General features: G+C 42.8%; 1 protein-coding gene across 2 annotated transcripts in view; it reads left to right on the forward strand.

Moving 5' to 3' along the window:
- The window catches only part of ALKBH6 (alkB homolog 6, nucleotide demethylase), a 61,305-nt gene that overhangs the window by 17,775 nt on the left and 30,507 nt on the right, over positions 1 to 13,023 (forward strand). For both annotated transcript variants that reach the window (XM_068130579.2, XM_068130580.2), the window contains one exon: positions 5,395 to 5,511. In XM_068130579.2, coding sequence (XP_067986680.2) covers positions 5,395 to 5,511 — 117 coding nt within the window. The remainder of the gene's footprint in view (positions 1 to 5,394; positions 5,512 to 13,023) is intronic.

A 13,023-nucleotide genomic window follows, 5' to 3' on the forward strand; every position in this document is an offset into this window, starting at 1 on the left:
AAGGGAAGAGTCCCACGTGGCAAATGGAAGAGTCCCACGTGGCAAATGGAAGAGTCCCACGTGGCAACGGGAAGAGTCCCACGTGGCAACGGGAAGAGTCCCATGTGGCAACGGGAAGAGTCCCACGCGGCAAAGGGAAGAGTCCCACGCGGCAAAGGGAAGAGTCCCACGCGGCAAAGGGAAGAGTCCCACGCGGCAAAGGGAAGAGTCCCACGCGGCAAAGGGAAGAGTCCCACGCGGCAAAGGGAAGAGTCCCACGCGGCAAAGGGAAGAGTCCCACGCGGCAAAGGGAAGAGTCCCACGCGGCAAAGGGAAGAGTCCCACGCGGCAAAGGGAAGAGTCCCACGCGGCAAAGGGAAGAGTCCCACGCGGCAAAGGGAAGAGTCCCACGCGGCAAAGGGAAGAGTCCCATGCGGCAAAGGGAAGAGTCCCACGCAGCAAAGGGAAGAGTCCCATGCGGCAAAGGGAAGAGTCCCACGCGGCAAAGGGAAGAGTCCCACGCGGCAAAGGGAAGAGTCCCACGCGGCAAAGGGAAGAGTCCCACGCGGCAAAGGGAAGAGTCCCACGCGGCAAAGGGGAAGGCCTCACTAAATAATAGTGGGCTAAATCACATGATGCAACAAACTCAGAGGGATCCAAAATTCAGGTTCCCATTTCAAATTCCACTAAACTCCCATTAACAATAATCAGTATCAGATTCAAACGATCTGCTACTGACACCAAAAGTGTCCTGATTTTGAAATTTTACTTTGATAACCTTAACTCGATTTAACCAGGGATGTGGGAGACCCCAGATTTATTTCTCAGCGAGAGTCCCGGTCTTTATCTCATTTGTACAAAAAAAGGTCTTCTCTATTTTCCATACAAGGATGTAGACTCGTGTAAGAAGTAAACAAAGTGCACTTGGTTTACAAACTACCAAAGGTTTAGGGGCAGGGGTGAACATGCACAACGAGGAAACGGGTAGCAATGTCCCGGAGAGGAATTGAATGCGAAAGAATCTCATCGTGTGTGGAAGAAATCGTGGATGTGCAAAAATGACCATTTGAGGTAGTGATGGGTAGAGGGGGGTGAAGAGGGGGAAGGGGGGAGGAAAGGGGGGAAGAGGGAGGGAGGGGGGGGGGAGGCAGGAGAGGAATGGGGTTCATTACCTTTTCGTTGAATATATGCTGGTGGGTGAATTTTCTGAGTAAAGTGTGATGCCGATTCAGGAAGAAGAAGAAGCCTTACTACCAACTTCGTACACTTCCAAAATTGTTTGATTTATTTGTGTTCAAATGTCTGGTGATTGTTTTGTATTTATTTGTGCGAATGTGCACTTGATTATAACTGTCATTAATTTAAAAAGGCTTAGGCACTATCGAGCGATTTCGGCACTATTGAGCGATATCGAGCGAAATCCAAAAAAACGAACTTTTTTTTTGCCTAAAACACTCCCAGGCACTCACTGATGAACCTCTGAAAGTTTGACGAAGATCCATTCAGCCATCTCTGAGAACAATGGTGACACACAGACAGACAGACATCTCTCTTATATAGTAGATATATTTAATATTCTCGTTATTTCATGTTTGTTTTGTATGGCTGAGGGAGATGTGCCTATTAAACGAGTGGGTTAACTGGGCTTTATTTTTATGTCTCTGCAGCCAAATGATTCGCAAGTTATCATAAGGCATTATGTTTTGGGGTTGTGCGTCCATCCATGCGTGTGTAGCAGGTTTTCATTGCCGTGATAATTTGTGAACTGCTGAAGGGATTCCAATGAAACTTAGCAAAAGTATGAACTGTGTCATGAAAGATGAACCGATTAGATTTTGGCTTCAAAAGGTCACAGTTCTATGGTCATGTCACCTTTAATTGAAAATATTTGTGACCACAGTAACTTGTGAAACACACAAGGGATTTAAAGCTAACATGGCACAAGTATGGACACCAAAGATGGATGGAGGTTGTGTTTTCACCCCTGTCTGTCTGTCTGTCTGTCTGTTTGTTTGTTATTTGTGAAAATCGAAGATTTTTCAAGTATATTGGTGGTCTTGTGCGTTATTCTGTCTGTTTGAGACGTCTGTCTGTTTGTTGAGGACAACATGGGCCAAAAAGGTCAACCAAGGCCAAATTTCTAAAATCCTCAATTTTCATCTGATTGACTTGGAATTTTAAGAGGATTTGCAGCTATGGTCACCGAATTCAATCCCCAACTACTTTTGAGGTCAACATAGGGCAAAAGGTCAACATAGGCCAAATTTCTAAAATCCTCAATTTTCATCAGATTCACTTGAAATTTGAAGAGGATTTGCATATCTGAATTCATAATATTTGAGTATTTGCATATCATATCATTTTTTTTGTGATAAATGTTAGCTCTTTCACGAGCCTCGATTCTGTCTGTTTGAGACGTCTGTCTGTTTGTTGAGGACAACATAGGCCAAAAAGGTCAACCAAGGCCAAATTTCTAAAATCCTCAATTTTCATCTGATTGACTTGAAATTTTAAGAGGATTTGCATACCAGGTCACTGAATTCAACCACCGATTATTTTTGAGGTCATCATAGGCCAACTACTTATTTTATGGATTTCGCAAGTATTGTGCTATGCACGACATATTTCTTGTTTGTTTGTTTGTGACCAAGATATCTCAAAAAGTTGTGGACGGATTCGGACGAAATTTGGCAGAGAGGTAGCATATGTGATAAGGACGAAATGATTAGATTTTGGTGAAGATCCGGATTTGGATCCTGCTAGGATAATTTTTAAGTGATTCTTCACCATTGGGAGATAAGGCCAAAAACTATGCAAATCAGGATAACTCAAAAAATTGTGGACGGATTTTGCTTAAACTTGGTGGACATGTTGGGTGTGTGACAAGGACGATTTGATTCGATTTTGGTGAAGATCAGAATGTGGATTTGGATGTGATAATTTTTTTTTTTTTAAAGTGATTCTACACCATTGGGCGATAGGGCCAAAAACGATGCATAGCAGGATATCTCAAAAAGTTATGGATGGATTTGGACGAAATTAGACAGCGAGGTAGTGTATGTGACAAGAACGAAATGATTAGATTTTGGTGAAGGTGAGGATTTGGATCCGGATCCGGCTACTATAATTTTTTAAGTGATTCTTCACCATTGGATGAAGTCACTTCACCTTCACCATTAGTTGCTCATATGTGTTCACTTTTGATTAATACGTTTTGTTTTGGTTTTATTTACTTTCATTCTGAAACTAGCGAGATGTACCTGTGCTGCACACGGGCGGGGAGCCGAAAGCAAGCAAACAATGCGGAAATGGTGAATGCTATACCATGGAACCAATAGATTCCACATTCCTGTGCCACCTGTAGTCGAACATTAAACATGGGCAGCAGGTTCGTGAAGGGCTTGCACAAAAAACGTACCCTGTCTGAATGGTTCAATGGCGAATCTGCATATGGCGATCCGCGAATGTCACGGTTAGAAAGTAGAAACCCTCACATCATTTCCTCATTCAGTTGAACTCAATATCTCTATTTTCATTCCAAACAGCATAACTCCAATCATAAATTGATACTATAACATAATACTGTGTTAAATGACCATTGTGTTGAGATATTATCAAACCAACTCATTATCGTCATGTATTCACTTTCTGATTCGGGGCGGTTCGGTATCGAGGCAATTTCAAAAATCATAATTTCATGGAGGAATTTGTTAAACCTCTTGCCTACCTTACAACATCCGCTGGGACCCCAAAACGTTCCACAGGAGGTTTGGCGGGGCTAGCCCCAAAACTGAGGGAGTAGTTTGGGGACGGACAGACAGACAGACAAACAGACAGACACTCCTGTTTTATAATGTAGATAACCACAAGTTTCATTAATCTCAAAATGAGGCCGATTCTGGCCTTGTCTGATTAACATTAAGATTGTCATATTATTTTGATGTGAAGGGGTAGCAGGATAACATCAAGGTACCTACACTCGCCTCTGAGCTATCTAGCCTGCGTTTGAATTTCGATCCAGCTATAAACCCCCATCCTGGTGTTGCACATTCAGGGTGATTCGTCTGTATGTGTGCTGTCCCCTGGAAGGACGTTTACCATGGGCGTCCCGTCTGCTGGCATTAGTCCGTGGACGTTAAAAATCCCACGGGGCACCATGAAGAATCTGATTGCTGGGAAGGCAATGGCACACCACCCAGCATAACCGTTACCAAGAGACTTTCAAGCAGCACCGACGCTTTGTAAGGAGTACGTACATTGATGATCGTTGGTCTGATGTATTCCAGGACAAATGTATCACTTTTTGCCTCGGGTCCATTGTCGAAAGCCTATTATATGATCAAACCGAATCGTGCTATATTCCTGACGATGTGTCCATCTGCTCTGTCGCCAACAAAATTCTTTCAAAATTGGGTCAAGCAGATTGTTGCTTAACATCATGAACATCTGCTTAAATTGATGAATAGCCATTGTGCCCCCTGTTCGTTCCTTAACAAATATTTTGATGTTCTTACAATCAATGCGAAAGACCACCGACCTTTCTGCAATGCGACTGAGATGGGCCCAGAGATTCAGCTTCATCGTGGGAGATTCTAATTATTTTAAGGCCTATATTTCTACAGGGTCAAACTGAGCATGGTGTGAGGCAGGGTATTCTGTGAGATGTTAAAGATCCCAAGATGTCCTTGATAAAGAGTGGGCAAGTTATCTTCAGCACCCTGAACGAATTGTAATTTCCTACCTGGACTGCAGGTAGCAAGTGCTCTGTTCTTCTTGGAGATACCTTGAAACCAGGTTACAACGCTTGCTGTCTCACAGGATGGTTAATCTCTGGTCAGGGGCTTCTGCGCTACAAACAAATTGATCAGGTGGTTCACATGTTACATGTGACGTGCCATCTGAATAGGAAAGACGGCAAACAAACACACGCACACAAAATTGCTCTCATTTAACTTTCGTAAGGAGGAGGATCGGGTTTATTGGCGGGTCATAAATTCCGTCGAAAGCACGAGCGTTTTGTCCAGTCCGGACATGCACATACATTGTAGAAATTGTTGTCCTGCATTTTCATCACTCGCTGAAATTTTTGAAAATCCGTGTCGTTTATGTCGTCACATAAGCAAGTTGTTGTGATTTTGCCATCCACCTGCGGAGCGCATCAGATTACTGAACAATCACACGCTGCATTTGTTTTGATTTTGAATCATAGTGCTGTGTTCTTGAGTGTAATTTGCATGTAAGTTGCGTAACGTTGGACCATTGTGTTGGAATCTTTTTTATTTGTTTGGATAAGCCAAATTGTCATGGGCTGCTTGACCTATCACTTCAATTACCCGCTGCAGGTAATTGTACCATCAATGGGATATAGTCTCGGGCATCATGTCATAATTAGAGCTTTTTGCTTGTCTGTTGCAGCCACATGGAGACGGCCCTCTTTACTACCCAACGGTAGCTACCATCAGCCTGGGCTCGCACACGGTGTTGGACTTTTATCATTCCCGAGAGCCTGATGAAGAACCACATATTGCGCAGGTTTGCACCATCTGGACATTGTTCATAAAATATATCGAATCGTTCTTTGTTGTTTGGTTTTTACTATGTGAAAACGGTCATTTTCACTGAATTTTGATGTATTAAAATGATTTTTCAAAATAGCACTCTGTAGACGTACTAATGAGTGGTTGCTACAAATACATGGTACTTTAACTGTCGGTGTTAATGATTTTTCATGGAAATGTTGGATGTATTCTTCCATTAGAATGATCTTTAATTTGCACCATCCATTGATGCACTTGACAAAGCGTGGGTTGGGAACATATAAGAAATGTCAGGTCATCGTGCGGATTTTTATTTATTTATTTATTAAACAGACGCCACACTTGGGCTTTTGGGAGAATTTTGAAGACCTCTATTATCCACATGTTTGTTCGGTCCAAAAACGATATATAGCACGATATCTCAAAAGGTTGTGGACGAATTAGGACGAAACTTGGTGGACGGGTTGGGTGTGTAACAAGGAAGAATTGATTAGATTTTGGTGGGGATCCGGATCCGGATGCTAGAATCGTTTAAGTGATTCTTCACAATTGAGAGATGGGGCCAAAAACGATATGTAGCAAGATATTTCAAAAAGTTGTGGACGGATTTGGACGAAACTTGGTGTGTGCGACAAGGAAGAATTGGTTCAATTTTGGTGAAGATCTGAATATGGATTTGGATATGAGAATTATTTAATTTTATTAAGTGATTCTTCACCATTGGGAGATTGGGCAAAAAACGATTTCTAGCAGGATATCTCAAAAAATTTGTGGACGGATTTGGACGAAACTTGGTGGAGAGGTTTTGTGTGTGTGAGACAAGGACGAATTGATTCGGTTTTGGTGAAGATTTGAAGATGGATTCAGATACGAGAATTTTTTTAATCTTTAAGTGATTCTTCACCATTGAGAGATCGGGCGAAAAGCGATATATAACATGATATTTAAAAAAGTTGTGGAAGAGCTGTGACAAAATTAGGTGGACGAGTTGGGTAGGTGAAAAGGAGCCGATTAGATTTTGGTTCAGGTCCAGATTCAGATCCGGCCTATCAGTGGGATAGAAAACATAAACTGTTCAGCCTGGCAAAGGAATGCACGATACCGAGTGATGTTCTAGTATTTCTAATGATATGCCTCTGCCTCTCCTCTTTGGCAACGGTTTAACAAGATGTGATAAAAATTTTTGACAAGGCTAGTTCAAGTCTTGATGAATTTTCTTTGAAAATGAAAGATTGTGACATGATCACTCAGGTCTTTCATTGCAACTGGCCCCAGTTACATAGTCGAGGTGCGCAGTACCGATGATTCACCGTCCATTTGCTTGCTTCCATCGGAAGCCTGGTGTTGGCTTAGCGGTTAGGGTGACGGCTTGGGATCCTAGGATCCTGGGTTCGAATCCCGATCGATCGCTGAATTAACACCAGGGGGGTTGACTCAGCCTGTCATCCTTCCGAGGTCGGCAAATTGAGTACCAGCTTCCTGGGATGAATGATCCCGGTGTGTACCCCGATTTAGAATAGGTACACCGCATCCCTGCGCATCGTAAGAGGCGACCAAGGGTTGGCGCCAGGAAGGGCATCCGGCCATAAAAACATTGCCTCAAACAGGGAACCATGATTGTCATGGGGCCCGCAAGGCTCACCCCCGCTCCAGCGGGGAAAATGGCCTTAAAACGATCATTCATCGGAGATTTGTGCGTGGTTGGTGAAACCGAAAAGCAAATTAAAAAGAAAAATCAGCAAAATTGAAATCGATAGATTAGATGTGGCAGTTGCTTTATTGAATTTAATTTGACTTGCTTCACTTGGTAATCCAAAGAAGATGCACGTGCCTATCATGAGGTTCTTGTCCACTTTTAGGAATCTTTCCACGCACTTGGACGTCGAAGCCAGATGCTCGTTAACTTGTTTCTCCCCATTATGCTTATCGTCGACAGAAGGCGGGTGTACAGGTTGATTTGACACCGAGCAGGTTAACTGCATCTTCTCTTGAGCATCTCTTGGAGCACAACATGCAGCTTAATTAAAACCTTTACCACCCTCAGCACATCTTCTGCTCCAATTGAGCAAACTAATCAGGAATCTTTACACAATGAAACGTTCAAGGACACCATCTGCATTTTCTAACCGAGTGGAGGAAAGCGCGCAATGGACAAATCAAAGGTGTCCTTCTTTTGTCTCTTGTTTAGTCATGCTCTTGTTCCTTTGGCTATACAGAAAATCTCCCCCATTAGTCATAAACAAAGTTGTATAGATAAAGATAAAAATATGGATAATGATTGGAATTTATTTATTCTTAAGTTATTGTTTCATCGCAAATCGATTTGATCTTCGAGGTCGGAAAGACTTGAAGCTTTTTCGAAAAGAGACCTTTCTCGGTGATTATAAAAGGATACTTGAACTGGCTTCGCAGCTAATTGCAAAGCAAGACACAACTTATGGCAGGCCTATTCGATGCTATCGGGGCATTCCAAGCCAAACCGATGCCATACCCCATCTGCCAAAAGCAGACTCGTTACACTCGCCAATATATGAGGAACCTTTCCTCGCAAAGGAAATGACAAACTAGGCTCGGAGTGGAACATGACAGCTCATGTAGAGAATCTGGAGTTGGAGCTTGCTGGAATGTTCTCGCTCTCCGTTTATAAAAGACAGGTAAAGCTTGTCCGTAATTGACTGATCCATTATCCCTGTTACCTGAGGATACTGAACCACATCTACAACTGGAATTTATTGAACTGCTGGTGCTCGCCAATTGTGAAGAAGAAACATCAAGATTGGCTGATATTCCATTCCTACCATTATTTGGACAAACTGTAGCTGGGGGGTCTTCGTGTCAACACTCGCTTAAACCAATGGCTCTTTTTCGCAGTACTGTATATGTCATTTTGAGGAAAAGTTTCCATTGTTGAACCTGAACAAATTTAGATTGAGATCTCCATTAACTGAATGAGCATCTCCATAACATCCCGAGACGCACCATTAGGTGCGTCACACCTGAAGTCCCCGGAATGGCGTCGTAGAACTGCAGTTTGTCCCAAGAGGCTGGTGTCAGCGAGCGGTAAAATTTGTTAGTGGCCCAGGAAAAAGTTTCAGTTCTGCACCCCTGCCGAAGACCTTTCGGGTGGACATTTAAATTTGAGAAAAATATCAAAATATGATTGAAGCAATGGTTTTTATTTCCCTGTTTATTTCAGGACAAATCATTCAATGCTTCAAAAGCAGATGTATTTGAAAGACATTGAATATTTGACTTGGCGACTCCAAACGTAATTCGGCCTACAAAGGACAACAAAAGTAACCAAACACATTACAGACTGGTTATCCTCCCCAATGGAGTCCAAATCATCATCGTAGTGGATAAAAGTTTTTTTATATACAGTATATATTCAAACTCACTCATTGCAAGTTGCAGTTTCCAGCTCGGTTATTCCCTGGGCATTCTTCCTTCCAGTTCCACTAGTACAGGGGTATTTAACCTGCGAGTACAGGGGGGAGCTGTTGCTAATTTGGCATTTGTCAGGGGTGGTGGAAGGGTAAAGAAGGAGTTGTCTAAGGCGATGGATGCCACGGCAAAAGTCGCGTTAATTGTTTGGCGAGAATATAACACGCTGAAAACACTTTCAGGATTCTGACTTGGCAATCTTTTGGCGAAAAGCTGGTGGTAAACCGTGCCAATGACCTGCAATGTGCTCTCGTTGTGACAAAGCCTCGCATCTCAAAGATGAAGAAGAAGAAGAAGCATTTTCGACCATCACACTGATACTTTCATCTGCGAAGTATTGTTTGTCGTATGTGTTGAACTTAAGATGGGGCTCTTGACGCCAGGGCATAAATATTCTTCATCTTCATTTTTTTCTAAGAATTATAATCTAAGTTAATGTGTCTTTTCAGTAACAAATGGATGGCGAAATATGTTGGAAAATGATGAAAATGTAATAAAATAAAATAGCTTTTCCTTCCTAAATTTCCTTTTGTCATATTTGCCTTTTTTAACCAGAGGTAATTGCTATCATTGCTAATGGGGTAACAATGGCAAAAAGGGTAAAAACAAACATCACTGCACGAGTGGGTAGAGGTAGAGGCTTTGACATTCGGATGATGAATCTAGGCACTCTCCCTGGTCCAACTGCCTATAGCTCCCTGGTCGTGTTTCCTCCGCCACCGAAGATGGACGGAGGTTATGTTTTCGTGTTTGTCTATCTGTCTGTCTGTTTCTGAGCAGGACATCTCAAGCTGTGGACGGATTTGGACAAAATTTGGTGGACGGGTTGGAAGTCTGACGAGCACAAATTGATTTGATTCCGGTGAAGATTTGGGTCTGGATTCAATATTTAAGTGTTTCTTCAACATTGAGTGATGGAGCTAAAATCTTCTTCTTTTTTTTCTTTTTCTTTTTGTATACATCATCGAGGCTCGTGTAAGAGCTAACATTAAATCACATAAAAACGGACACATAAAACATATGATAAAGTGAGTGGGAGACAAGATGGGGAGAGAGAGGAAGGCACACAAGTACAACAGTAGAAAACAGGGACGTCGGGAGATCTGTGGGAGGGAGAGGGCTTGGGAGGAGGAGGCATGGGAGGGGGGTGGTAGGTGGGAGAGGTATAAAACACAAGGACACTGCTAGGACTTCCAGGAAAGAAGTCGGTATTTCAAAAAAGTGGATCTGGGGTGAATTAGCGGGGGTAGAAAAGATGAAGGTTTTGGATGGGGGAAGATAAGAGATGGTGGTGAACAGCTGTTTTAAAGACCTGGAGGGTGGAGTGGGATTGAAGGGAGTGTGGGAGTTTGTCCCAGAGGTGGGAGAAAAGAGGAATGAAGGAGTGAAGGTGAGCAGAGAGCCGAGATTTTGGCAGTTTCTGGACCTGGATACCAGATTTTTCAAGTGTTTCTTCACCATTGAGAGATGGGGCCAAAAACGATATATGGCATGATATCTCAAAACGTTGTGCACGGATTATGACGAAACTTGGTGGACGAGTTGGTTCGGTGACCACGTTCGGTGATCGATTAGATTTTGGTTCAGGCCTGGATGATGTAAAATGTAAACGATTCAGCCCGGTGGAGGTACGTGTTCTACCGAGTGCTGGCCTAGTAGTCACGCTTTTGGCTTCCATCATCCTTTACTCATCGAGCCGTGTTTAAGGTGGTGCATCACATTCCATCGTTTCATTCTTCTCATCTACTCGCCATTTGTTGGTTGCTTTGGCTCGAAGCCCTGTTCATTCATTCATTGATTTGTATCGTTGACCGTTCCACCTTCCCGAAGAACCATTTCATTGATGACTTGATGCACGGTCACGCAAACAACGACGGGTGCAGCAGCTTCTGTCTGCTCAACTACAAAACAACAATCCATTTTATTCCACAATCTGCAACATGACCTTCAACTCGACAGGTTTTTATTTTCGTCAGAAAAAACGATCACGTGACGATTTAAATTTAAGGAGAAAAAAAATCCATCATGGAGACAATCATTTGGTGAACTGTCTCTGGGGTTCTTTGGCCATACCATTAGGGTGAACATGTATAACACAGACAGGATGGATCAGGGTGTACATGTATAACACAGACAGGATGGGTCAGGGTGTACATGTATAACACAGACAGGATGGGTCAGGGTGTACATGTATAACACAGACAGGATGGGTCAGGGTGTACATGTATAACATAGACAGGATGGATCAGGGTGTACATGTATAACACAGACAGGATGGATCAGGGTGTACATGTATAACACAGACAGGATGGATCAGGGTGTACATGTATAACACAGACAGGATGGATCAGGGTGAACATGTATAACATAGACAGGATGGATGGGTCAGGGTGTACATGTATAACATAGACAGGATGGATCAGGGTGTACATGTATAACACAGACAGGATGGATCAGGGTGTACATGTATAACACAGACAGGATGGATCAGGGTGTACATGTATAACACAGACAGGATGGATCAGGGTGTACATGTATAACACAGACAGGATGGATCAGGGTGTACATGTATAACACAGACAGGATGGATCAGGGTGAACATGTATAACATAGACAGGATGGATGGGTCAGGGTGTACATGTATAACATAGACAGGATGGATCAGGGTGTACATGTATAACATAGACAGGATGGGTCAGGGTGTACATGTATAACACAGACAGGATGGATCAGGGTGTACATGTATAACACAGACAGGATGGATCAGGGTGAACATGTATAACATAGACAGGATGGATGGGTCAGGGTGTACATGTATAACATAGACAGGATGGGTCAGGGTGTACATGTATAACATAGACAGGATGGGTCAGGGTGTACATGTATAACATAGACAGAATGGATCAGGGTGTACATGTATAACATAGACAGGATGGATCAGGGTGTACATGTATAACATAGACAGAATGGATCAGGGTGTACATGTATAACACAGACAGGATGGATCAGGGTGTACATGTATAACATAGACAGGATGGGTCAGGGTGTACATGTATAACATAGACAGGATGGGTCAAGGTGTACATGTATAACATAGACAGGATGGGTCAGGGTGTACATGTATAACATAGACAGGATGGGTCAGGGTGTACATGTATAACATAGACAGGATGGGTCAGGGTGTACATGTATAACATAGACAGAATGGATCAGGGTGTACATGTATAACACAGACAGAATGGATCAGGGTGTACATGTATAACACAGACAGGATGGATCAGGGTGTACATGTATAACACAGACAGAATGGATCAGGGTGTACATGTATAACACAGACAGAATGGATCAGGGTGAACATGTATAACATAGACAGAATGGGTCAGGGTGTACATGTATAACACAGACAGAATGGATCAGGGTGTACATGTATAACACAGACAGAATGGATCAGGGTGTACATGTATAACACAGACAGAATGGATCAGGGTGTACATGTATAACACAGACAGAATGGATCAGGGTGAACATGTATAACATAGACAGAATGGGTCAGGGTGTACATGTATAACACAGACAGAATGGATCAGGGTGTACATGTATAACACAGACAGAATGGATCAGGGTGTACATGTATAACACAGACAGAATGGATCAGGGTGTACATGTATAACATAGACAGAATGGATCAGGGTGAACATGTATAACACAGACAGAATGGATCAGGGTGTACATGTATAACACAGACAGAATGGGTCAGGGTGAACATGTATAACACAGACAGAATGGATCAGGGTGTACATGTATAACACAGACAGAATGGATCAGGGTGTACATGTATAACACAGACAGAATGGATCAGGGTGTACATGTATAACACAGACAGAATGAATCAGGGTGTACATGTATAACATAGACAGAATGGATCAGGGTGAACATGTATAACACAGACAGAATGGATCAGGGTGTACATGTATAACACAGACAGAATGGATCAGGGTGTACATGTATAACACAGACAGAATGGATCAGGGTGAACATGTATAACACAGACAGAATGGATCAG

This window comes from Myxine glutinosa, chromosome 11 (genome assembly GCF_964187855.1).
Source record: "Myxine glutinosa chromosome 11, kmMyxGlut1.1, whole genome shotgun sequence".
NCBI classification, from domain to species: domain Eukaryota; kingdom Metazoa; phylum Chordata; class Myxini; order Myxiniformes; family Myxinidae; genus Myxine; species Myxine glutinosa.